At 38.8% G+C, this 26914-nt stretch overlaps 1 protein-coding gene across 1 annotated transcript in view; it reads left to right on the top strand.

Annotated features, from left to right (window-relative positions):
• Positions 1–26914, top strand: part of AFAP1 (actin filament associated protein 1) — a 110416-nt gene that overhangs the window by 52698 nt on the left and 30804 nt on the right. The window contains exons 3-6 of the mRNA XM_082282481.1: positions 1233–1330; positions 14220–14328; positions 19832–20043; positions 23088–23267. Coding sequence (XP_082138607.1) covers positions 1233–1330; positions 14220–14328; positions 19832–20043; positions 23088–23267 — 599 coding nt within the window. The remainder of the gene's footprint in view (positions 1–1232; positions 1331–14219; positions 14329–19831; positions 20044–23087; positions 23268–26914) is intronic.

Here is a 26914-nt window from a genome sequence, read left to right as displayed (position 1 = left end):
ATTACTTTCTTGAGAATTTTATGATTTTGACCGAAAGACATCCATTTGACTATATAAATACATATTTTAAAAATGCAACTAAACACTAGGAACTAAATTCAGTGTAGGGTTAAGCAGGGTACAATCCATGGACTGAATTTTTGCCAGAACATTGAGGAGATGCACCCTAATCTTCCTTTGATATTTAGAAAAATAAACAATATCCTGTTTCTATGAAGTGAATTCAACTGTGATTTAAATTATTGTGCCAAAAACACAGAATGAGCTGTCCATTCCTCTTTTGTCCTGTGAGAGATATGCAACAATGACACAAAGGACCCTCAAAGCAGCTTTTAAATTCAGATACTTTTCCTTTTTCAAATTCACCTGGAAAACGAGGGGGTTATTAAAATAAAAAATTCGTAAGAAGGAAATGGTGGGAAAATATGCTCAGTGTGCAGTTCTGTTTAATGGTGAGTTGGTTAGGGCAGTGTCTCTCAGCAGTGCTCCAGGCTGGGGTGGCACAGCATCCTGCATCTGCTGGGACTTGGGCAGACTCACACTGCAGCTCCATGATCAGAGATGGTGGTGGTAACAGGGGGCCCAGGGAAAGTGGGCACTGTGGTCTTGGCCTAAGAGCTGTCACCATCACTTCCAGGAAAGCAGGCAGGTGGGGGCTCTTCTTCTACCCTCTTCACATTCTTTTGTCATGAAAGATGGTTTGGGGCTTGTTTCTGTGTCATAGCCTTGCCCATCCAAAATGTGCCATGGGAACAGCTGTTGTTCATCTCCATTGAAAAAAGGTACTGCCCACAGGGCGACTGTGTTTTATTCACTGTATGCTGCCACTGGGATGTTTTTAACTGTGCTATATTCACCCAATAAATGTTTTTATCTGTATGGCAGGCACCTGGCAGTGTGTTTGAATGTTGTTTAAGTCTTTCAGTTTGAGATGGATGGGCAGTTCAGAATGATTTCCTGTAATTTTTTTCAATGTCTGGTATTTGTTGATCCAAACAGCATATATGTCATTATCATATAGAGTAAGTATGTGTTTGTTCTGCTTGATTAAATTCCTGAATTCCCAGCATTCTTCCAGTCCTGCCTCAGTAACTGCACTTGGGAGGTGGGCTGTGATCAGAACTGCATGCCAGATTTCAGTGTGTGACAGTCAGACATGGGATCCACATGTGGAAAAAATATTCCATTGGCATCCACCAAGGTATTAAGTGATGTTTGTTGCTCTTCCACAGGTTTAGAAATAAAAGAACATGTCCAGAAGCAAGAAGTTGCCAACAGTTTGCCGGCGCCTCCTCAAATGCCTCTGCCAGAAATACCTCAGCAGTGGCTGGTGAGTGTTATATTTAATTATATAAATATATACAAGAGAGAATGTATTTGTGGTAAATCCTAGCAGAAATGGTTACAAGGGAAAAGAGCCTGCAGGTCCAGGGAAGTATTTATTCCTCTCACCTCTGCTTTGGTTGAGGGAATTCGGTTCAGTCTGCAGGAGGGATGTCAAAAAATTCCGTGTGGTAAAATAAATCTGGGAATAGGTCACTGCAAAGGCTGTGGAATGGTAGTCCTTGGAGATTTTCAAAATTCACATGACAAAAGTCTGAGCAACATAGCCTTAATTTCAAAGTTTGGCCTGTCCTATATTGGAGGTTGGCCTGGCCAAGCCCACAGGTCCCAGTTTCTAACACTTTTATTGGTAACATTTCCTGGAGCAAGCCTCATGAGAAGTCTCCTTTTGATAGCTGAGAAATGAAGGGGCAGAGTTTTAAAATGGAGGAAGAATACTTTCTTTTTTTGAATAAAGTCTTTAGTGGCTTTCCTGCCCGGTCTCTGGATAGGAAATTCCCTTCAGATCAAGTAGATGCACTGATTCTTAGAGGTGTTTATAGCAAAGATACTGATTGAGGTCTGTGATTCAATCCTCCAGTTGGGAGCAGCTGTCTTGTTACAGAAAAAACTGTAAACAAGTTCCAATGCTTCTCTCTTACTGACTTTACAGTAGATATGAGGAAGAAAACATTTTCAACATTTTTTTTAGAGAAGCATAAGCATATCATGGTTTAGCCTGCTGAAAGTTGAACTGATACTGATAAAGTATCCATCTCTTTATTCTTGTGTGAAAAATTTTGTGCACAATGATAAGGGCAATCCATGGAGACCCACATTGACTGAATCAGGAAGCACAGATTCTTACAGGGCCAGAATAACTGGATGGCTGATGTTCTGCCTCAGTGTCCTATCTTGTTGTCACATTTGTCCCTGGTCCTAAGAGGTATATAAGCCAGTAGCATCTTATGAATATAAGAACTAATCTATCAGTAATTTGTCAGATCAAACTCCTGTCTAGCCTTTTGTAAAATGCTATGTACTGCAGAAAAAAGTAAAAAACCACTACAAACATGTATTGTATGGAATACCTTAATCTTAGTTTCTCCCTAAGCAATGCCAGCTTTAAGTTTGTGACTGTAAATTAATATATGTTTAATGGATGCAAAGGTAGTCTTATTAATATGCAGTGTAACTTAGGGAATCCATTTCATGGTTAACAGTGCCAGAAACTGATTATTTTACTTTAATTCAAAATACATACAGCATAAATTACAAGGGAAAGAGTTCAGGACAGGCAGGAAAATTATGCAAAGTGCACATGCCTTTGAAACGTAGACAGGTACCACCTTCATAAACTGAAACCAACTGAGATCCTCATTCTTTCATATTTGTGTAAGTTCAGTTTGGCTCTGAAGGTTCAAGTTGTTTTTCTTAATAAGATCCATCTCCTTTTCCTTTCTCATACACTAATGTGTAAATTCCCCTAAAGTTGGTACAGCTGCAGCAAGTGAAATGGTGTGAAGTATGAATTGGGTCCAGGAGGTCAACACTGGTTTTTGCAGTAGTTCATTTTGGATTTTGTAGTAACAAAAATATTTCTCTGAGATACTGTGGGAATTACTGTGGAAGTTGACACAGAGCTGGCTGGTCTGCAGTGTGGTGTTCCCATGTTGAGCCTGGCAAAGTGGAGTTTGAACATGGTCCTCCCTTGTGATCTGCCTGTAGCACTGAGGATGTTTTCACCTCAGTGAATTCATCAAGTTTTTCCATAGTGTTAGAAGCTGATTTTTGCCCGTTTTTCTGCAATTCTGTTGTTGCTGTCAGGCAGTGGTGGATTTCACCTCCCTTTCTGGTGTTGCTGCCACCATGAGATGAGCCAGGAGATGTCCCAAGACTCTCATTGTTTTGCAGCATCTAAATACAGGTTACAAGTGGTGATATTTTAAGATGGTAGCACATTGTAATTCGTGAAAAAGATGGCAGACTGCTGCTGACCTGCAAAAGACCAGGTGGAATCAGAAGGGAAAGACAAAACCATCAGCTTTTTGTCCTTTGAAGGCAAGCTCAAACCCCAGTCTGACTCTGAATTCTTCTCCTAAAGTCACATTGATATAATGGAATTGATCCTTAACTGTTTTTTGGAAACCTTTCTCTATTAGATGTCTCTTTGTTAAACCCTCATTATTATTTGATATATTCAGAGACCATCATGTTATCTTTCGTTTCATACACAGGACATTAGTGACAGTGGCCAAGATCTAATTCTCCCTTCCATTGCTGCTCCTGCATGGTGAATTTCAAGACACCCTGAATCAATAGTCCTAAAAATTTGTAGCTGATGCCAATCTCTATGAAAACTGTATATAACTGCACTGACACAAATACTGAGCTACCTTTCCTAGCCATTTTTCCTAGATTGTCTTCATAGCTGAGTGGAAAAAATTTCTTGGGCCCACCAGAGGCTGGGATATCCTGCTCCAGGTTGCCCTTCTTCACATGGCAAGTTGGAAGTCATTCTGTATGGCACTACTTTTTGGCAGCTATTCAGGACAGAAAGCTTTTTCCACTTGCTAAGTAACATTTTGTGATGGTCTTAGCCTCCAATGAAAACACAGTGTGCTGATGGAGCATAGGAATTTACTGGAAGTGGGAATCAATAACTTCAAATAAACTATACACCAGTTTAAATCTCTGGGTTTAGTCCATCAGTTATTGAAAGTGATGAAAATTAAAGGTTCATTCGCACCACTGTTTCTCTTTATGTCACTCAAGGATTTCTGCATTCAAAAATGTTTAGTCTGAATTGGTGTTTAAGCTTCAACTTATGTAAAGATGTGTGGGTGGGAAGGAATTAAATATTCCTTAAAGTAGTGCCAGGAGCCAGAATTATGTGTGGGCAGGTGCTGTGCAAGGTTTCCTTTGTAAATCTGTAAATAGACCTGCATATTTGCTCAGGTCAAATCTTGTATCAGTTTTGTTTTTCATCAGCCCATGAACAAAGAGTATAAAATTCATTTTATTAAGAGACATACTGTTAATAGTGTCAAGGAATTCTTCAGTTATTAAAACACATTAGAGCCTGGAGAGTTTTCCTAGACTCGGACTTTGAATCAGGTCTTAAAATTGACGGACAAAGTTGGGCCTTTAGGTATACTTGAATCAAGAAAATCACTAAGCACACAGTCTCTTAGCAGTTCTCTTTTGTATACATTTCCTTGGCTACGTCTGGTCTAGCAGACTTTCTGTCAAGCATAGAAAGCCCAAATCCCCTCTTGCTTTAGCAAGCAGCTCTTTGAGGTGGCTGGCAAAGTAAATGCTGCAGATAAAGGATGTGAAGCCTAAGGGCAGTGCTGAGTCCCTTTACAAAGCTGACACAACACTTGTCTGGGTGCATTACTATGAGGTTGCTGGCAGGGATACCGTGCCAGCAGCTCTGAAGCTTTGTTTGGGTCAGCAGCAGAGCCAGAGATCCCCGTGTTTCAAAAGAGTCCTGTCTGTTCTCCCCTCCTGAACCTGCTTTCTGCGGGGGCTTGTCTTCAGCCTGCCTCATCCACCTCTACATCAGCAGCTACTTTTATGGCTTTCCCCTGCTCTTGACAGGCACAAAGCAGTGCTAGATGATGGGTTTGGAGGAATAACAGAGCCAAGACTCTGAGAATGGTTCAAAGTGCTGCCAGTGGTTTAACACCTGGGATCCCATTGTTGCACTATCACCAAGTTGCCTTGAAGTACATTTTCCACTGAAGCAGTAGGATAATATCTGGTGTGTCCTGCTGCTCCGATATGCCTGAGGGATTACTGGCATAAACTATCCACAGCGTGACAGTGACAGAATACTTCTAGCTTCCAAGCATTTGGTTGTCATATTACATCTGACAGTCGGTGATTTCATTGCACTGTGCTGTCCAACAAAATCAAACACAAACAGCACACTTGGCTAGTCTGCATGATTTTCACAGTAAAATCGAGTGTATGTTTTGTTTTTCTTGGAATATTGACAATTTAATAATTATTTAATTGCAACAAATGTTCATCAGAATTCCAGAACCCTGCAGATATGAATCAAAAGGATGGGTCACCTTCCTCCAATCCCTTCCTGCACAATACACAGTCACTCTGTAGGAGTGCTTCATATAAATGGGTTTCCTATTGTGGAGAAATGGTTTGACCACCTCCCTTTATCTGGCTGCCTGTCAGGTAAACTCTTAGATATTTATTAGAAAATGCTGAAAGGAGACAGTGTCCTTGGAGAAGAAGAAGAAAAATCACCTGGAAATCAAAAGGATTCTTGAGGTGATATATCACCAATCATTCTTTTCACAGCAACCAAAAAAGTGCCAGCTTTAGATCGTTCTCTAAAGTGTACCATGAGAAAAGTACCATAACAAAAGCAAGGGGTCCATGTGCCAGGTGGGTAATTGGGAATCTCTCTTTCATCTACCTTTTTCTTCTAACACTGAAAAGCAGTTTTTATTCTCTATTCCTCTTTAAAGATGATCTTAAGACAGTATTAATTTTCAGGTTGTTTCCTTAAAGAAGTTTCAAAACCCACAAAAATGAATTCAACAAATATTCGTTTGTTTCATTCAGAGCTGGCTATACCTTCATCTTGAACAGGTCTGCACAAGTTCTTCCATAATGAAGGAACAAGTAAAGAGACCTTTTTGATTTATCAGTGCAGTTACTCTTATTGCAGGCAATGATAAAATATTAACCCTTTCAGAAACCTACCAAAATCTATTTACCAGCATTTAGGTTTGTTTAGCCCACTATTTCAATTTGAAAGTGGTTCCACCATCCCAGTGTTCATTGCCAGTCTTTGTCATTGTGTTTAAGTAGGTTATTTTCCCCTCACCATGGTACCTGTGCTTCAGATATCCTTTGTAATCCCAATCATATTCCTCTCAGGTTTCATTTCATTCTGCTGTGAATAAGAAAGGCTCTATCAGTTTCATTTTGAGCTATGGGTTACTGCTAATGAACAATATTGGTATCTCTCCTGAGCGCCTGCTGTAAGGATCATGTACTTTGATCATAAGTGACCAGAACAGCAGTCTTCTGGACATAGAATCAGAATTATTTAGGTTGGAAAAGACCCTTAAGATCATTGAGTCCAACTGTTTGGCTAAAGATACCACTAAGCCATGCCCCCAGGTGCCACATCTACATGTCTTTAAATAGCTCTAGTGGTGGTGACTTCACCACTTCCCTGGGTAGCCCCTTTCAGTGCTTGACAGCCCTTCTGCTTAATACACTTCTCCTAATATCTAAACCTCCCCTGGCATGACTTGAGACTGTTACATTTGTCCTGTTGCTTGTTAATTGGGAGGCTGACCCCACCTGGCTGCAACCTGCTTTCAGGTGAGCAATAGAGTCCCTCCTGAGCCTCCTTTTCTCCAGGCTAAACATCCCCAGCTCCCTCAGCCTCCCTTTATAAGACTTGCCCTCCAGACCCTTTCCAGACCCAGCTCTGTTGCCCTTCTCTGGACTCACTTCAGCACCTCAATGCCTTTCTGGGTGTGGGGGACCCAAAACTGGACAAAGGATTTGATGTGTGACCTCACCAGTGCTGAGTATGGGGGGGACAGTCACTGCCCTGGTCCTGTTGGCCACACTATTGCTGATCCAGGCCAGTGCCATTGGCCTTCTTGGCCACCTGGGCACAGGTTAATTCCTGTGATTGTGGAATAGTTTTGCCCATAATATGTGATTGGATAAGGAATAAGGATAAAGAAATGTATACCACCTCTTTTTTGTGTTAGCCATGTCTTGCAGGACACTAGTTGTCATTCCCATTTTCCATGGCTGAGGTTGGTGAATTATTGTTGATGATTTATTTCACATTTAAAAATGGTACCACAGAAAAGTTTTAGTGAAAGCAATTACCTTCTCAATTAATTTATAGTATAGCTTTATAGCAATACACCATCATATTTCAAAACTTTCCTCATGTCTAAGCTGCCAGAATGAGCTGTTCTCAGCTGCTTTTAATTGGAATTTACACTTAAACTGAATGAGTTAGAGTAGAATTGAACTTCTTTACCAAATTCTTTTTATGATCATTGTGAAGCTATTTGCCCTTTTGTCTTTTTTTAACTAGATACTGGTACTAGAAAATTATTAAATTACTAATGCCACAGATTTTAGAGGATATTATCCCACCATTTTTCTTAGCATGGCTCACACTCCTGACCTCAGGTTTTTAATTTGTTTCTGTGCTATACCTGTCTGTAGAACACCCTCCCTGTGTTGATAGTTAGTGACCAGACTTTTTGCTTTCCTGATCATGCTCGCTGATGTTCTGTGCACAAATACATGGAGAAGGAATTAGGCCAGTAAGTACCAAGTCTCCTCTTGTTTTAATTTGATGCAGTGCTCAGGCCCTTAGACAATATTGTTCCAGTGGAAATGGCGTTGCCTACACTTTTCTCACTGTACTGTCATGTCCTCACTGCCATGTCACATATTTGGATGAGTTTATTAACTCCTGTAAGAGAAAGGTGATTTTGTTTTTGCTGGGGAATACAGACACTTCTTTGAGCACAGTCACAGTAAACAACTCTGAATGAGAGCCCCATGCTGCTTAAAATTCAGATTAATCTTTCTCATGTAATATGTATGAAAGTGTTCCCTAGCATTAATTAAAGCCCATTTCATTTCTTGCTACACACAGACCCTTTGCTTGACATGACTCAGGTCTATTGTTTTGTCTGAGTGATGCTTCCAACTGTCTGTGTAATAATGTTTTATTATAAATTCTGAATGATACAGAAATACCTTGGGTTTTTTTCTGGCTCATTCTCTTTCACTTTTAATTATTTTGTTAGATCTTCTGTTCCTTCCACTGAGTCTGGAGTTTGTTTTCACTCCAGTCTTCCACAGAGTTTGGGTGTAACTCCTTCCAGCTACCTGTCCTTTCAGTGGTGCATTCCATGCTCCATTCTTTTTGGTTTTCTTTAATATCTCAAATGTAATTACGTGCAGTAGAAAGAACTGAGACAATTTATGTCTGGACACAGACTGACAGTGCCATCAGAGATGCAAGAGCCAACTGCATTTTCTACTTGGTCAATACGCTATGTTGTTCTGTTACTGTTTCTATCTGGCCCTCTTCATTGCCATCTTTGCCTTCCTGTTTCTTAGGTAAAGGGGTTGTTCAGCTATATGAGCAGTTGTGCTGTGTCTTGTGAAAAAGTAACTCAGCTCCTGGTGAGGTTCCTGTGTAAATGCTCTCCAGACAATCTTCATATCAAACTGTGGAGCCATAGGATGCCCTGATTCATTCTTTAATGCAAGCGTGTTCAGATCTCTTTCCCAGCATCAGGCTGTGCTTTCTGAGGCTGTGATCTGTTTGTAGTCACTGTACATACTAAGCACTCTTCCAGTGATACCTTTAATTAGGCATTCTCCCCTGAGTCAGCAGACACGCTCTCAGGCTGTGTCAGATGTTCCTCCACTCCCTGGAGAACAGTGTGCCAAGTGTGTGCCTTCTGTTCTTAACCTTAAACCTGCTCAAGTCCCTGCTCAGGATCACCCCCTAAGAAAAAGCTCCACTTGTGCTTACACTCATCCTCCCTCCACCTGGTAATCACTTCCACTACTTTCCCCCTTGCACTCATCTGTTAGCACTGCAGGAGCCGGTGGGTGACCAGTTCTGCTATTCATGAGATTCATATTGCTGGGCCTCCCATCATGTCAAACTCTGGTTGTTCATTCCTCAGGGAATTCCTTTTGATTTTTTCCTGGCAGCACTGGCATTGTGGAGGTGTGTGCTGTAATTGCATGTACACTCAGAGACAGTCAGGTGGGACTACACCAGCCCATCATGTGGCCCTGTTACCCTCCTTCTGGTGGGACTGACAGGTATGCTCCATTCCAAAAAGTTGAGTTCTGTGGCTGGCTGGATGGTTTTGCTGTCTTTTGCACTCAGAAGCTGGGAAGATAAGTTGTTAGACTTCCTTCACATTATTTGGCTCTTGGTTTTGTGGGCTCCAGCTGACAAGCTCCGAAATAATAATCTTAGAATATGAAGCCGAGGTCAAATGAAGACTATTTCTCAGCTTCTCCTTGTGTACACTCAGGATAATATAGCACAGCTCAATATGGTCTTAGTATCCCACAAAGTCAGCACTTTTGTCCTGAATAAATCCAAGGTCCATCCAGGTTCTCAACTGCTGACAATAAATAGTGATTTCTCTTTAGCACAATTTTGAATTTATTTAAGGATTGTCATACCAAGTGGCAAGGGTTTCCAAGCCTTACAGTGTTACAAAAAAAAGCCTGATTGAAATATATGCTCAGTAATTTTGTGAATTGTATTTTACTCAGTTTGTTGGTTCATCTTGCTTTTGGGACATCCATTGTTTCACATGTGGAATTAGGGATCACAAATGTGTGTGTACTCTTCCCCCTCCAGGCTCAAGATGCAGTGGGGTTGAGCAGAGGTCAGGTCTAAGCTTGCTCCAGAGCAATTGACATGTGCCTGTGTCAAAGTTTCTTCTTGACAGCCCCCATTTGCCTGCTGGCTCCCAAAAAGCTTTCTTAGACATCACCAATGTGTGACCACTTTTCCATTTTCGTGTTGCTACCTTCAGCATTGAGGGGTTATGTGTCAGCTGTCTCCACAGTCCAGCTGGATCCAAACTGGTGGTCGATCGAATAACACATGTGAATGTGGCATTTGAGTTGCTGGCAGTCTTTGCCTGCAGCACAGGTTACGGATAGGCTCTGCTAAACTCACTGCTTTGCACTGGAAATCTCCACATCCTAAATCATTGCATAAAGGAAGGTATTTCTTTCTCTTTCCTACAAAGTGGGAAGTTCATTGGGATATAAAGTGATTTTACATCCTCCGGCCTCTATACATTGGCATTTATTTTTCTTTGTCTTTCAGACTGCTTTCCATATTTTCACCAGATTATCAGATAGACTACCCCTAAAATAAAAGTTACTGTCTATCTTGCTCAGTACCCTTGACAGAAGGGGAGAAATAAAGTAGTGTCGCTCAGGATAAAGGAAGAAAGAGTTTATTAGTGGTCTGTGGAATACAGATGGGCAGGTGGTGGGGAAGACCTTAAAATACCATTAAATTAACGTGTCCATGTAAATCTGTTTCAGTAGGGTAATGAATTTTACCATTTTGTTTCTTTCTCTCAACAATCCGTTCTGTAAGTTGGAATTGGTACATGCACAATCCAGTTTCTAATGTCATCAGAGATCTCAACTCTGTAGTGTAATGATCACCTCATCTGCTTCTTGGTTTCAATTAAAGCATCTCTTGGTTGGTCTCAAACCCAGGACTTGACAAACATCTTCATCAGTACTGTTTCATTATTACTGTTATTATTCTGGACAGCAACATGTTGTCCTTTCCCTCCAAGGAGATAAAAGTAATGTCAATTTATTTTCCCAGTTCTTATTCCTGTGGCTGAGAGAGGTGGTTTATCATGAGAGGCAGCATTCTTTCTCTAGGTTTCTTCTCTGCTGCCTGCCATTAAAAAAAAAAAAAAAGTAGAAATTCATGCTAATGCCTTCCTTGCAGGTTGCCAGGTCTCTCATCTTGATACCACTCAAGTGACACATGTTCTAGTGTTTTTTAAGATTTAATCCTTTTACAGAATATGTGAATAGTTTTGTGGGTTTTATGGCCTTTTAATTTTTTCAAGTAAGTTATTGAAAAGTTATTGAATAAAGACTTAGTTCATCATTCATAACTTCATCAAAATTCTTCCACTAAAAAATGCCGAGTGGAAAGAATTAAACAATACAACTAGCAATAGTAAAAACATTAAAGCACTATAAATATTAGTAACTAATACCAGAATGCACACGTGTATGTTTTATGTATCTTGGTGATCAAACTTGTGTACTTTGTAGCTCCCAAAAGATGTAGCTGTTTATTGTACAGATCTGAGTGAGGCATTTTTATTTTTTTTAATCAGTCAGGGTTTTTTGATATTAAAACAGCCCTGCTTTTATCAGAAAGGATTTAATGTTGGATGTTTCTGTTTCTCCCTTCTTAAAAAAAAGAAAAATCTTTTTTATAATTGTTTTCAACTTTGTTATGGCAAGCACTGCAAAATGCATTTCAGAGAGGAGGGCCCAGTTAATTCAGCAATGGATTCCATCTGTGTTGATGTTGGCTGCACAGCCCAGCCCGCCCCAGCTGTATGAAGTAACTGGTGCTCCAGCAGGGTCAAAATCAGACAAGTACCATTTGTGTTTCATTTCCTTTTTTCTTTCATTCTGAATAACATTTTGTCTAAAACAAGGATCTTTTTTCCCCCTAGTCTTTATTGGAACCTCTCATTTGTTCCCGCATAAAATACAGCTTTGAAACCTTGGTGCTGTGTCAAGTCAAAATTGGAATGACTCAGGGCAGGTATTTCCTGGGTGAATGAGGTTTAATACTGATAGGAATTTCATATCTTGCATGTAAACCTGATGGGGAAAAGGTTTAAGGCTAGACTGAGAAATTAATTTGTCTAATGAGATAGGTGGTATGAATTTATACTGCTCCAGGAGCAAACTGTGACGCCAACTCACAAGAGCAAGGTTCTACCCACTTGCGTGAAGGGAGAAAATCAACTCTTTGGAGGCAGTTCCCCCTCTTTGTGTCTAGCACTTCAGGCCACACAGAGGTGATATGTGTAGAGCAATTCATAATTGCTGTCAATTTTCCAACAGTAATGAACATGTAATAATTTTTAATGTCCTGTATGCCTGTTGTGCAGCAGCAGCTAACCTTGAAAGACTCATTTATTTTGTCATGATGTGCAAGTTGTCAATTTGATTTTTTTCAGCAAAATTACATGGTCTCTACACTGAAAGTCATATTTTTTCTTTATTTTGCTTCTTTGACAGATAATTTCTCTAGCAAAGCTGGTCTGTGAGGAAGTCTCATTTAGTTCACATTGTAGGTAACATTAATTGCCAACTGTAATTTGTAATTGATTGTGACATAAGAAGTTGGCTGTGTCATTTGATATAGAAGTAGTATTAGTGTAAATTTCAATCTGACCAGGAATTTCTGTGTTCAGTCATGAATCAGTTCATTGTTCATGAAAAAGTTTCTGATTTTACTTGGTGTGCAAAGGTAAGTCCATGCTGGATGAGCTGAAGGGCAGGGTTAGTCACTAGCTCCTTGCCTTCCTGCACACTGGGAATACACAAGCACTTACCTGCAAGGTGGAATAACCTACCTGATACGAATTTAACTACAGAGCACACTAAGGGTGGGACTCATCTTAGCAATGTTGTTAAGAATTAGGTGTCTGGCGTAGGTGTGTAATCAGCAATGAGATTTGGAGATGTCTAGATTTGAAATATTCAAAGGTGAATCCAGCCCTGAAAGTGCCCACACAAGTAATTTCAGTACAGTTAATGGCACATGTTATTAAAGCTCAGGTTCCTCCCAGGTAACTTCAGGTCTGTAGCAAAAGAGGAGCATAGTCCCTGTGGCCTCATCTGTGTGATGTGGAAGAAGGCTCTGCTAGACTGGTCAGCCCACCTGAGGTACACTCCAAAAGTGTCTGTATCTAACTAGTTTCTCACTTCAGTATTTCTGTTCTTTCCCTTAGTCTAGACTGGATTAGTCCAGTGCAGACAAACACCGCTGCATCTCTGTCATTACATGAAAAGAAAAAAAAAAAGAGAAAGATGTATTGAAAAAGTGTTACTGCAGAAATGAGACTCTGCTTGCAAGTTAAATTTTTGTAATCATGCAATAAACCATTTTTGCTGAAAAAAGGCTCCAGTATTTTCTCTAACACATAAATATGAAACTAAAAATCTGTGGTAAATATGAATGGGTTCTGTAAAATACAGTTGCTTTGGTACGTGTTAAGGAAATAGAACAGTAAAGTCATATGGAAGAAGTCACAGAGTACTAAATTTACTTTGTTACTGTATCAACATACCAGCAGTTGGTCAGTTTTAAATTTAAAACAAGTTTATATTTAGAAAAGAAGCATTTTAGAATTTGACCTGTTATTGGACATATTTATTTTATCATGTAATAATTTCTTAATGTTTCAAAATTTTCCTTGTTTGTAGCTCAGTTTTCACTATGTAGCAATAGCATTTTAGACATTTGTGTATATATATATATATATATATAAAGAATTGATTTGCCACTGAAAAAACACTTACTATGAAAATATAGTTAAATTTTATGTTCTTAGTCTCTGCCAGCCCGGGCTATTTAACTTTTCTAAACTGTCCAACCAAACTTTTGTTTGCTGCTGTAATGTGAATTATTTTAAGTGTAAAATACTAATAAATAAGCCTTAACACTGTAAAGTGGTCTGTGCATAGAAATCTCCTTCCTACATAGCCCCATTAGATTTCCAGTTCTTAGAGAACTGTATCTTTTCAGCATTTTTACCACTTAATGTTGTTGTAGAGAAAACTTCTTCTAATGTAGCTCCTTAGTAATGCCATCCTTAGCAATGATGAGTAGAATTCTACAGTGTTTATTATCTCCAAGGGACTAAGTTGCAGGACATGGAAGAAGATTCTGTTTCCTTACCATGAGTAGAAGTACAGGTCTGGATGATAATGATACATTTAAAAATGTATCAGCATGTTATAAACATAGTTACGTAACTTTATTGTTTCAAGTCTCAACCTGGATTTATTATTGTTTAATTACAACAACATATGAGGAGCTTGAGAATTAGGTTTGCTTCTCATCTAGAAGATGCTACCTTGCAGAACATCTAATTTAGCCCTCCAGAGCCTTGCCTTTAGAGACAGTTAACATAAGAAATAGTCACAAGAGCAGGGTTTATGAAGCTGGTTGCATTGGCACTGGTCATGAGCAAATGTTCTGCCCATGTTTAATTTAACACCTTGTTGGTCTGTAATCACTTTTTCTTTTTTTGTTCATTTAGCCACCAGATAATGGGCCTCCACCACTGCCAACATCTTCCCTTCCTGAAGGCTATTATGAGGAGGCAGTGCCACTCAGTCCTGGGAAGGCTCCTGAGTACATCACTTCCAGTGAGTAAGATATTTCCAGAGCAGTTTCTGAGCAATTGGTAATTCCAGTGTCCTTCGACTTTTTTAGTATTTGAGAACTCCATCTCTATTGGTGCTGTGCTGATGTGTCATAAGCGTTGCTTTGACCGTTTGGGGCCAGTTCTGGTTATCCTTGCTGGCCATGCATTGGTTTGGTTTGCAGAACTGTTTTGATGTGCTCAAACCTGGCTCCTTTTTAGACAAAAATAAACCTGGAGCTCAGGTGAAGTGCGTGTAAACATATTTCAGCAGCTATTGGAAACAGAGGGTCCAAATTAGCCATTAATCTTTTAGACTGCTTTGAAACACAAAAGATGGGGGCATTGGACTTGGAGTCCAGAGTTAAATATTGTCCAGAGTAAACCCTTCTAAACTGATCATATTGTGAATGTAGAGGTCTCAGAAACTGGTACTGATCTGCACATCTACCTGCTGTGCCTCTATTGCACTGAATTGCTTTATAGACAAATAAAAAGAAAAAAGGAATTATTAGAAAGATGTGATTTGCAGCATTTCTGATGACACATTGTGGAAAGGGATGAATTGGTCACAGCGTCTCCCACAAGCCAAGTGTGGTGCACATGACAGTACATTTGTGACTCATTCAGGGCAACAGGCAGAGGGCTGCTGCCAGCTGTCCACCAGAACATTGCTCTGCAACACCCAAATGCACTTTTTCACATCCAAATACTTACCCCAAGACCTGTGCACTTCAGTGGAGCTGTGCAGAGAGCACCCTGACGCAATACTGAAATGGCTGCTGTAACCTTTACACAGGGTCAGTCAACAGCGTATTATGTACCATCTTTTTGCTGCTTTTTTATTGGCTGGGGTAATTTATTACTTGTGTAGGGCTGATTTATCACTAATCATTATTTTCTATGATCCGAAGATTAAAGGCATATCTTCTCATATTTTATAACCATTTTAATTATTTAAAACTATCTCTCTGTTCTTAAAACATGAATAGGAGTCACCTTAAAACTAGAATACTATTCATCTGTACACTGCACAAACTGATGTTATCTAGCAGCTTTTAATTAACCCAAGAAATTCAAGGTAATAAAGAGTTTCATGTACTGGAAAGCAAATGAAAGAACATAAGAACTTAGAAGAGCATCAGGATCACTCTTCTCTCCATTTTCTCCCTTGAAATGCTGCAGGGTGGTCCTGCTACACTTTGTAACCCAGTGACCTTCTGATTTGGATTTTGTCATTAAACAAAAGCCATGCTCAGGCAGTATTAATAGTGCAATTATTAATAGCACTGCTAAAGGATCACCTAGGGAAAAACAGGACAAAGTATGGAGCTGATTTCTTATTGTACTTAACCATTTAAATGCATAAAAATATTTAGGATATCAGCCTTAAAAGTTAATTAATAATTCTACATTTGTGTACACACACGCATATATATATATATATTTTTATATATATATATATATATCTCTCCAGACATTTAAACCTCTGTTAGTGTGACTTAGTATCTCACGTGCTGAGATTTTGTTATATTTTCTTATGTTCTGAACTTTATCATATCTTTAAGTTTGTGTTAAAAGAATTCCCCTCTTCACTGGTAATGAAGTAGTTGCTTTTAAATTCAGTGTGCAGTTAGTAATATGTATTCACTCATGCAAAACTTCCACTAAATCCAGTTGTGTGGTAATTAAAATCAGCTACCAAAGTGTATTAAAAGATACAACCTTAGCTGTTCAGACTATGTGAGATGGAGAAGACAATAGAAAAAAAGTACTAGAAGTAGAAGTGCAAGAATACAGCTGTTGGGTTAGATATAATTATTTTAAGTAAACATTCCTATGGAATATTTTTGTGATGCCATTAATAGCAAGGAGACTTACATGCCATGTGTCTCACCTGTGAAAGTAAACAAGCACTGAAGAAAATTGCAGAATATGGTCATGAAAGTGAAATATCCATAACTTCCCCAAGTCCCTCTAATTGGTTTGTAAATAAATGCTTGTATGTAGATGAAAGCAAGAGTTTGTATGACTTGTCTGATAGCTGCCTCTGTATTAAAAGCTGCTGATCTGTACAATATGCCTAAATTAATACAGACTAATTTTAGGAATACACTATTGCAAACAACATGAACCTCTACTTTGATTTTCACCCCGTAACAGTGGAAAATTTTTGTGAAGATGAAGGTGAAAAGCCAATGTCAAAAGAAGCCAGATTAATCAGAAAGTGCAAAAGGTGCAAACACCAATAGATTAGCAGCACTGGAACATGTATCAGTGCATCCTTACCCTCTGAGCTTATAGTAGACTTAATAAATGCACTTAGTTATGGAGAGATATTTTTCTACACACGCTAGTTTGTACCTCAGAGCCTGGAAACCTTGTTTTGGATGTGATAGAGAATTTGGAAAACAAGCAGTAGAAGCAGGATGCTGTAAAGGGGAGCCAAGTTTCATAGGGATGATATGAGCACTCCAGGGTGGGCATCCTTCCTGGTGTGAGTCACACAACAAGCTCTTCGTCTGGCCAACAGTCCCACAAACCAAGAAGAGACACATGAGGAGTATTTAATGGGCAGGATATGGCAACAGGTGCCCAGAGATCCCATTAGCCTGTGTCAGGATGGGAGTCTCAGAAGCTCCTGTTGGCTTTCATCCTTCTAGAAACAGAGATTTGGATGAACCTGCAACTGCAGTGCCAGCATATTGACCATATGTGCTGAGCATACAGCTTATGGCTAACAGGAAATCTGCACTTGGAATGCTTGTGAGCCACACAGGAAATACCTGTAGGGTATTAAACATGCAGAATTTCTGTTTCTACTGTGAAGTCCCAATCAGCACTTTTCTACAATTATTTTTTTCTTGAAACTGGTGGAACTTGCTGTAAGAAAATAAATCATAGGCTTCAATGTTGTGAGGAAAAAGCAATGATTTAACCCAGTAAATAATGCTAGTAGTAGGGCAAGATTGTTGCATGGGACTTATAGTCAGAAAAAAATCAACTTTTTGATATAGGGCAAAGGGATGACCTGTAATTTTATCCAAGGTGAAACATTCTTTTCTGCAATATGAAAAAGTTAAATCATGTTCTTACAAAGAAGGAAAAACAATGTGCTAAAACTGATTCCATTTTTTCATCCTTTTGATTGAGGCACTTAAAAATGCAGTCCTCTGATAGAAGAGTCTTTGTCATGCAAACTTCCCATCTTCAGAGTGTAGAAAAATGACCCAGCTCCACTCTCTTGGGAAGAATATACTTGAAGATTGTCCCTTCTGTACAGCTAAGTTTTAAGTTCATCTGGTAAAATTTAAGCCCCAGACACTCTTAAAATTCAAAAGCTAGTTTTTTAATGAAAAAATCTTGCTAGTAATGATACAGAAAAGTTCCACCAGAATAGCGTAATAGTGTATCCATATCTCAACATATGAGCAGTGAATTCTTACTTCTTCTTACCTAAAAAAAACCAACCAAACAAACAAAAAAAAAAAAAAAAAACCAGAATAATATTTTTGCCAAAACCAAAGCAAAGTCACAAATGAGGTAAAACAATATTGTAGAAAGGGGCCAAACGTGAGCACTGGGACAGTGGCATAGCTGCAACAAAGATCACGACTGAATATGAAGAAAGAATGAGGAGGTTATAGGCACTAACTACTTTTTTGAAAAGGGGAAGCCAGGAGCTGAAGAAGAAGTTCCCAAAGAGATGGCAACTTTAGTTTATGGCAGCTTGTCCCACAGTTTGTGCCTTTGGGAGAAGATCTTCTTGAAGAAGCTGTTTATTGATTAGAGCTTGCATCTTTGGTAGCTCCACGTGAATCATTCAGTCTCTGCGCCCAGCAGGCTGGCGTGCTGCTGCGTGTTTGTGACTGGTCAGTGATCTCTCAAGCATTTCCTGATGTTTCTGTGTGAAAGTTTGTGGAAGACTGCTCTGAAAGAAGTTAGAGCAGTGAGAATGTTTTGGTTCTGGTTTTGGGGGTGTTTTGTTTAGGCTTTTTTCTTTCTTCAAGGGGAGGAAGGGTGAAGCAGCAAGTTCTACTAGATCTTATATATTCTTTTAAATAAATATGCAAAAATAAATATTCTGGAATAAATGTTTCCAAATCTGTCAGTTTAAATATTTGCCCTAATTTTTTCCATCCTCCTCTTGATTTTTCTAAAGCAAGTGAAAAATTGCAGTTTTCGCACTGATAATCATCTCAGGCATTTACCACTTGCCCATATGGAGCTGCCCCAAACCAAACACTCTGCAGCAGAATTGACCAGAAGATGGCAATTCAATTGAAGAAAAGAAAAAAAAAAAAGCTTTCAGGGCTTTAATTTTTATTTTTGTTTTGCTTTGGGATGAAGAAATACTGTTTCAAAGACTCTTATGAAAACACAAATTGGATCAGAATATCTAATTTTAAGAAATGTGAGATCTGAGTATGTTCCATTCTGACTGTGCACATAGGGAGGAACTGATGCAGAATAAGCTTTCCAGCAATCCACTCTGTTGTCCTCTTCCCAATCTTTCCAATTCTCCTTCCTACATCCCAGCTGTGTCCTAATTACCTAGCTAAAGCAAATGAGAGGTTTTCTTCCACCTGCTGGCCTAAAAATATATCAAAGTCTACCTGAAATATTTAGATGAAATTTCAGCTCTTAAAAATATTCCAGTCAGTTTTGCTCCATGTGAACATGTGGATAACAAGCCTTCAGGTGTTACTATCTGAAGGGCTTTACATACATATACCCACATAAACAAATTAGTATGGATGGTAGAGGAGAGGGTTCTTTGATAATAGAAAAATAGTTTGGTAGTTGAGGAGTACTGCTAGATCTGTCTGCATTGTTGAAAATGAAAGGCCTGAAGGAAGAGTGTTTGATTCAAATGGAAGCTTGCCATTCCATCATCAAACTTGGAGCAGGATTAAGCATCTTAGGCTAAGCACAGAACAGAATATTTTTTGCACAATGCTTTTGCCTCCATCAGAATCTGTAGTTCAAGGGACAGCATTGTGTATTGAGTGCTAATTGTAGCAGTACATGGGCATATAATTACCATGTATTTGGGAATTATATGAAATGTTATGATGGGTAGATACTGCCCCATAATGTATTCTTACGACCTTTGCCATATGGAGTGTTGTATCTTGATGTGATGTACTAAGACAAGATGAAGATGTTTCTCTGTGAAAGAATTACAAAAAATGAGGATACCTGTCATATAATATTTTGAAGATAATGAAACACTACATGAAATTCTAGCTATGTATTCCCAGTTTATTCTTTCATTAAAATTCACAAGCTGTCTCTATGGGTTTTCTGTGAAGTTTCATAAAAGCAAAGCAGCTCTTATTTAATTAATGTAAGGTATTGATACTACTAAGCACTGAAACAGTAACCTGTTCATGGCTGACTTTCAAAAGCTTTAACTTGAAATGAGCTTTCTTGAGGTTTTCAGTTATTTCAATGTGCTTCATGGCTAAGTGTTTTAACCTAACACTTTTACACTTTTATTAAAGATTATGACTCAGATGCTATGAGCAGCTCTTACGAATCCTATGATGAAGAGGAGGAGGATGGAAAGGGGAAGAAAATGAGACATCAGTGGCCTTCTGAGGAAGCCTCTATGGATCTGGTGAAGGATGCCAAAATCTGTGCCTTCCTTCTCAGAAAGAAACGATTTGGGCAATGGACCAAACTACTGTGTGTTATCAAAGAAAACAAACTACTGGTAATTTTTATTTTTAGCTAGTTATATTTTCTTTGTACCTTTTAGATGATGTATTTATTTTTACAGGAATCTAATTTTTGGAATACGTTCTGCAAACCGTGGCCAAGTCTGCAGTAACCTTACCAAAGAATTCAGTCATGATTTACCCAAGAAGCGGAAAAGCACTGAAATTACGAGTGTATCATTTAACCACTTAGAACTTTGATTTTTATTTCACTCAAGATTGAATCCCAGCAGTTCTCTGATACTGGAAAAAACGTCTGGCCCATTATCTTATAAAATATTTAATTTGGAAAAAAAAAAGTTGCTGAAACTGTAAATCCAATCTTTCATTCCCTGCGGACAAAAAATCTCATAGGGAGCTTTGTGTGTGAACTGTTGGATCAGACTGCTGGAGAGAAAAGTCCCTTGTTGGACTGAGAATTCACTTGGCAGCATATGCTGTGGTAATGTATACACTTTAAACTAAACCTTTGCCAGCTGTTCTGCAGTAATTACAGATGCAGTATTCACGTGATGCACAGCTGCATTATAGAAAGGATAGAAACAAGTGGATGTATTTATTCCTTAAGCAAATCTGTTATGCTTCTTTCTGGTTGGAGGCACCAGTGAAAGATTCCATAAATTATTTGCTCATATATGTCTTTTTGTTTTCTGAAAAGAGAGCTTAATTGGGGGAAACACTTACTGTGTGTCATTATGAGCAAACTAATGCTTATATTAATCAATAAGTTGGGGTCTTAGGCTCTCCTGCCTTCTGACATGGTGCTGCCAGCTATTGTACCTAATTAAGTAACTAACAATTACTGCAATATCCCAAATGTTAAAAGCTGATTAACAGGTGATAGAACATTTTCTGTAAACCTCTCCATCTGCGGTGGTACAATGTAGCTTAAGCTTGTTGACTTTCCAAGTACATTTGTGCTTATGGCAGTATGGAACATAGGTGGTTATGAAATGGAGGTAAGTGATTTCTGAAAATATAATTGAAATAAATTTGCTAGTTTGCAGTAGCTTTAATTTTTTTATCCTCCTGTATTTAAATGCTGAAAAAAATGTTCATTCTCATTCAGCTTTTATTATATTCTTATAATGCCGTTATCCTTAGTGCACTTTTTTATCACCATGTATCAGTATCATATCAGATTTCAGGACCATCTGATAACAGCTTGAAGAAAAGAAGGAAAGAGACAGAGAAACAGATTTTTCCCTGAAGTCACACAGCATTTCTTCTACAGTTACATTTATTGTTCCATATAAAAATAAGTTATTTTTTATATTTTCATTTCCTTTAGCCGCATGTGTGGTCCAAAAAAGCTTTTTTTTTTCCTTACAGTGATCATCTTTCAGTAATTCTATAATGGGGATTAAGAAAATAAAAATTACAATAGGAGTCTAATGACCAAGTTACACAAGATTGGTTTATTGTTTGAAGGAGGACTTGGACAGTTAACTTATGAGATATGCAAGTAAAATAAATACATGTTCTTAGGGATTAGTAATTGCCTGTGTCATAAATGCAGCTGTCATCATAAACCAAAAACATTTTAATTAGAATTAGACATTAGAAATAACTTTTAGTATGGAATTGTTTTTCACGTAAAGTCCTTTAGGGAATCATTTTTCACTTAAAGTCTTTCAATATATATATACTTCAGTTTTAGCAATTTATAATTATAAATAAAATATTTAGCTTAATATAAAAGGAATTATATGCTGTTTATAGGTTCTTAAAGTGACTAATGTTGTATATCTTCAAGATTTCATAGCTTGAAAACTTAGTGCTTTTTACATGTTGCACACTTAAAATCTGTGACCGAATTGGAGAAACTGTGGTATAATGGAGCTTTGGAGAGGGAAGGATTGTCAGTGATCTGCAGAGGCTGGTTTAGAGTTGGCTGTATTTGCTCAGCCTAACTTGTAGTGTTTATAAGATACTTCTGTCAGCTACTGTCTTCCTGACAGTTGCATCATGGCATGAATACTGCTGCAGCCGTGCAAAAGTTCATGTGTTTTTCTCTATTCACATAAATGCTCAGCTATTCTTTGTATGCAGATTCTAGTTAGACTTATTGATTGTCAGAGACCCCTTTATTATCAGATGTCTTTTTAGCCTTAGTGCTTATTTGTATGAGTGGAAGCATGATTTACATAAGTATGTAAAATAGCTGGACATTCGTATAGGGAGTTAAACAGTGTTCTGCAATCTGGCACTGCAACAGCTTTGGGAGCCTCAACTGTACCAATGTGCTGGAAGGTGGGAATAGAGACTGGGTCTGTAGGACCTCTGTAAAGAGGAACCCTTTGTCTTCAGATCACCAGTTCCAACACAGAGCAGCTCATCAGTGATCCAGCATGAAATGGCCATTCCTTGACAGCATTTACTTATGGGGGAAAAAACATAAGTTACATCAGTTGCAACATAAGCTGTAGCCGGGACATTGCAAAATAAGGTAACATGGAATTTTATGCAGTTTTGTGCAGGGACTATTAGACTGTATTAACTGAAAAAGTGTGATTTTACCCACTTTCCGTTAATGTTTTTTTACTTATCTCAAGATAAAGAACAGATAAGTAAGTTATGTGCCAGTGTCTTTGCAACTGCAGTGTGTAGGCGCTGATGTAGATTTGCCTGCATATCTGGTCTGTCGCTGGAGGGCAAGGTAAACATCTGGGCTTTAAGGTTGTTAAGGTTACAGGTTTATTCTGCTGCTACATGTGAACAGATATCCTAAATCATCCTCTTCCTACCTGATCAAGGTCAAGTTGAATCATAAGGATAATACAGAGATGCTTAATGCTCTCCATGTGTTGTACCTGTCCTGCAATAAGAGATGTCTATTATTATTAGTCTGGAAGTAATTTTGCTTTACAGAGTGGATGAGTTGGCTCTGGCTGAACTCTGTGGCGTGTGGCAAAGGGATGTGTAAAATATATCCGAAATTTTAAAAATTAAAAATACAGCATTTCTACATAATAAGAGCTTTCCCCCAAGGTTCAGAAAGGTAACATCTAACTCTGGAACTTTCCTTATGTTTATTTAGTGTTACAAAAGCTCCAAGGACCAGCAGCCCCAGATGGAGCTGCTCCTGAATGACTGCAGTATCACCTATATTCCCAAAGACAGCAAAAAGAAGAAGCATGAGCTGAAAATCTCTCATCAAGGAGCAGATGCCCTGGTTCTGGCAGTGCAGAGCAAAGAGCAGGCAGAACAGTGGCTAAAGGTAAGGGGGGGATTTCTGACCAGCAGTTTTCCTACCCACGAAGTACTCACATTGCTCAGTTGCTGTTAAAAACTGAGACACAGACAGAAACTTCCATGCAAATCCAGACCAGTTAAATCCCATCTAATTGGGACAGCAGAAATACAGATTTTAAGTTCAGGCCTTGAAGCAATTCCTCAGGGTTACCCCAGTCCTGCTGCTGTGATGGTTTTCACTACCAATGACACAATAATCTGGCACAGAGAGGACAGGTGGCAAATTCCCTTCCATCTTCTTCTCCAGCTTATTTTCCATAAAGATTTGATGGTTAGGGCACCTTGGTAGTGAGTGGAAGGTTTAAATTCCCTCAGGTGAAGGCAGCTGGCACCCATATTATTTTTGTCATGGTGTCAACTTTTTAAAAAGAAGGTTCTCTGAGGAGATACGTTTTTGAATTGATCTGGATGGGGACAAATCCTTCAGCGTCCTGAAGGCCATTCAAGTTTACTGATTCTGGTTCAGCAACATACCATCTGTTATAGTTTGTCCTGGGAATGCAGACTTCTGAGAAAATGGGATTTTGTCATCTTCCACTCCTCTCTGTTCAATGTCTGCAAACATGGAAAATCCCAAGGCAAGGGCTGCAGTTTCAGATCCTAACCAGATTACTAGTATTTATGTTGGATTTTGCCAGTCTCAGAGGTGGAGGTCAGTGAAGTAGTGTGGGAAACTATCACTGCAGTTGCAGTAGCAACTGTTTTAAGACCTTGAATTCCAGCCTTTTAAATACATGTATGAGTCTGAATGCATCAGACTCATCAGGCATTCTCCATGCTGTGCTCTGATCTAACCTTATATGGTACTTATTTTTCTAAGAATAAATTGTATTTTTCCAAATACAATTGAATTAAACACATAGGAATTTCCTGAAGGCAGATAGTTTTTCTGCAGAAGAGGGAGACATAAAATGCAGCTTAAGAGGTATAAATTCTGCTGTGGGTTAATGTACTGAATGGAAAATTAATCTGTAATTTCCTATTTTGCAATATTTGAATATACCTTTTGGGGGTTTGCGGTTTATGTGTGGTTGATTTTGACTGTGACTTTGTATCCTAGCTTAGAAAATGCTCTCTCTATTGTCAGTTTAATAGCAATTAATCATAGCCATGTATTTGTTAGGCTTCTTCTAACAGCAGTATCTTGGTCTAAGTTTTAAAGTCAAGCAGCATGCAAGTGTCCCACTAGTTCAGCTAGCATTTCAAAACCACTGATTGGAATGAAAAGAAGTTCATAAGTCATATTGCCTTCCAAGGGAATTCCGCTGTAATTAGATCATAGTAACTGCACTCTTATTTCCTGTGTTGTTCTAAATTCGGGTTTAGTAATACTGAATTCATTGGCATCTATCAGACGCTCTTTCATAAAAATTGTTTTATTTTTTTAAATTGTATATAAAGCATCCCCACACAGGCAGACAGAGCAGTACTAGATTTTTCCATATCCCAGATGCATTCCTGCTACTTCAAAATGGAAAAAAAAAAGAGAGATCTTGTGCAGTTGCATGTTCACATAGTTGTGTATTCTGTGTGTCTGCAAAGCATTTGGAGACAGTCTGACAGCACTTTCTTTAGCTCCTTCATGCTGCAAAGCTCTCTATTAATAAAATCTTTCGAGTACATGGCAGTGTTACTGCACTCGAGTTCCAAGTCCTCAGTGCTGCTTCAGCCCTTTGCTTCTGCAATACAAGCTGCCCGTCCCACAGCTAACCAGAAATGATCTGTGCAGCTCTTGCAGCAGCTTCAATGTTTTCCAGAAGAAGTATGGCCTTTGGAGAAATAAAATAAGCATTGCTTTCTGTATTTTTAAAAACACACCAAAATTTAAGGATTTTTAAATTATTATTGTAGGTAATTGTGTTTTGATCGTCAAACCCTACTCAACATTAGCTTCTGCAAATCATGTGTGGCTTCCTGTAGGACATTCTTATACTGAGAAAGAGGTCACGGCTTCATCTTGGGAGATTTTAGCCTTCCCTGCCTGCCCTCAGAGGGTCAGGGTCCTTCCCAGTGCTCTGTCTCTTACATGTGATTTCTGTAGTTAATAAAACAGGCAGATCCAGAGACTGCCATAGAGAAAGGACTCTGCAACAACATTTTTAAAGCATAAGATGCCTTCTTGGTCAAAGATACTACACCAGTATGTGCCCCTTGAGGCAGGTTATCACCCAGGAGCAAGGGGTTCTCCTGAATATAAATGTTGTGTCACGTTAAGGCTTTACTCTTGATGCTAAAAAGCTCAAAATGGCTTTTGAGGCCAGATAGTCCTTTGAAAGCTAAAGCAAACTTTTTTTTTTAAATTCATATTATATAGTCAGTATGGAATATGTTTATTAACTAAATAATTTTAAAATATCTATTGGAAGACAAATTCCAAATCAATGCAGAATACTTTAAACTTTTTTTTTATAAAGATGATGCCAAAAAAGCCCCAGCTGATAAACCTAGTGCAAATTGAAGTCTAGACTGGAAACCACAAAGGGAGTTTCAGATTTACCAGCTAACAAATGCTTGATGAAAAAAGATAGCTGATGTCACCAAAGAGCCTGTCAAGATTTCAGAGGAAGGAGCAAAGCTAGCACAAATTCAGGCTAGAGCTGAGATCATCTTGGTTATATGGTGGGCAACAAAAAGTGGTGGAATTTTCCAGACTTGAGTCCTATAATGTTCCCACAAAAATGTACATGAAAAAAATGTGTGCAGTTACACACTTGGACCCAAGAATGATCTTTTTCCATGTGCGCTTGAGTATATGTGCATCTGTGTGTGCTTTTGTGGTCAAGTAAGGTCTGACATTTTCCTGTTTGTCTGAGCACATCCAACAGACTGGTGAAACTATACTTATTTGTCAGCATCCCTGGGAAATGCTGCATTAAAAATAAATGGACTAGTAAGAACATGGCCTTACAAGAAGATGCTTGATCAGTGGCTTCGCTTGTACCAATGAATGTGCTCTGTGTGCAGAACCCTCAGACTAGGCCACAGAAAACTGCACTCAATATTAAACATACATGGATGCCAAAGAAATTAATTTCTGAAGTAACTTGTTGTAGAAGACTGGTAGAAGAAGGAAATGGTCATGGTGACTGGTCCCAAGGCCTTCTCTTCCTCCTAACATTTCTCCTGCAAAAGTGTATTTCAGATTTATCATGCATGAGAGGTAATCTATCATTCTGGAGTAGTGGCCTTGATTTTCATTTTTCCCTGATGTTAGGCACCCTTTGTTAACTTCTCTTCATTTTATGGTGCTCCACCACTGTGCAGCAGTCTCTTCAGCTGAGGGTCTGTAATTGAGCAGTCAATCTTCCAGCCATAAGAAGATATTTCTTCATCTATCATTTTGACAATGCTCAGCCAGTTCTGAACTTGTTGTAATAAGGGGATGTTTTGCCGTAAAGAGAGAATAAAATCATGGTTGGGGCTGTATTCAGTCATCCAAAGACCCTGCAGCATTCCTCATAGGGCTGTTCACCTGGTCGGCCTACCCAGTTTTTCTCTCTGATTAACTGCATGTTGTCTCTCATAAAAGTCTTTGAAAACATCTCTTTTCTTCATTGCCCTGAGCTTAGTGAGGGGAGTCAAGTAACTTCTGATCTCCAATCTTAATGTGGA

Source organism: Coloeus monedula, assembly GCF_965178545.1.
Source record: "Coloeus monedula genome assembly, chromosome: 5".
Taxonomy (NCBI): Eukaryota; Metazoa; Chordata; class Aves; order Passeriformes; family Corvidae; genus Coloeus; species Coloeus monedula.
Note: the sequence above shows the minus strand (reverse complement) of the source record. Positions and strands in the feature narration are given on the sequence as shown.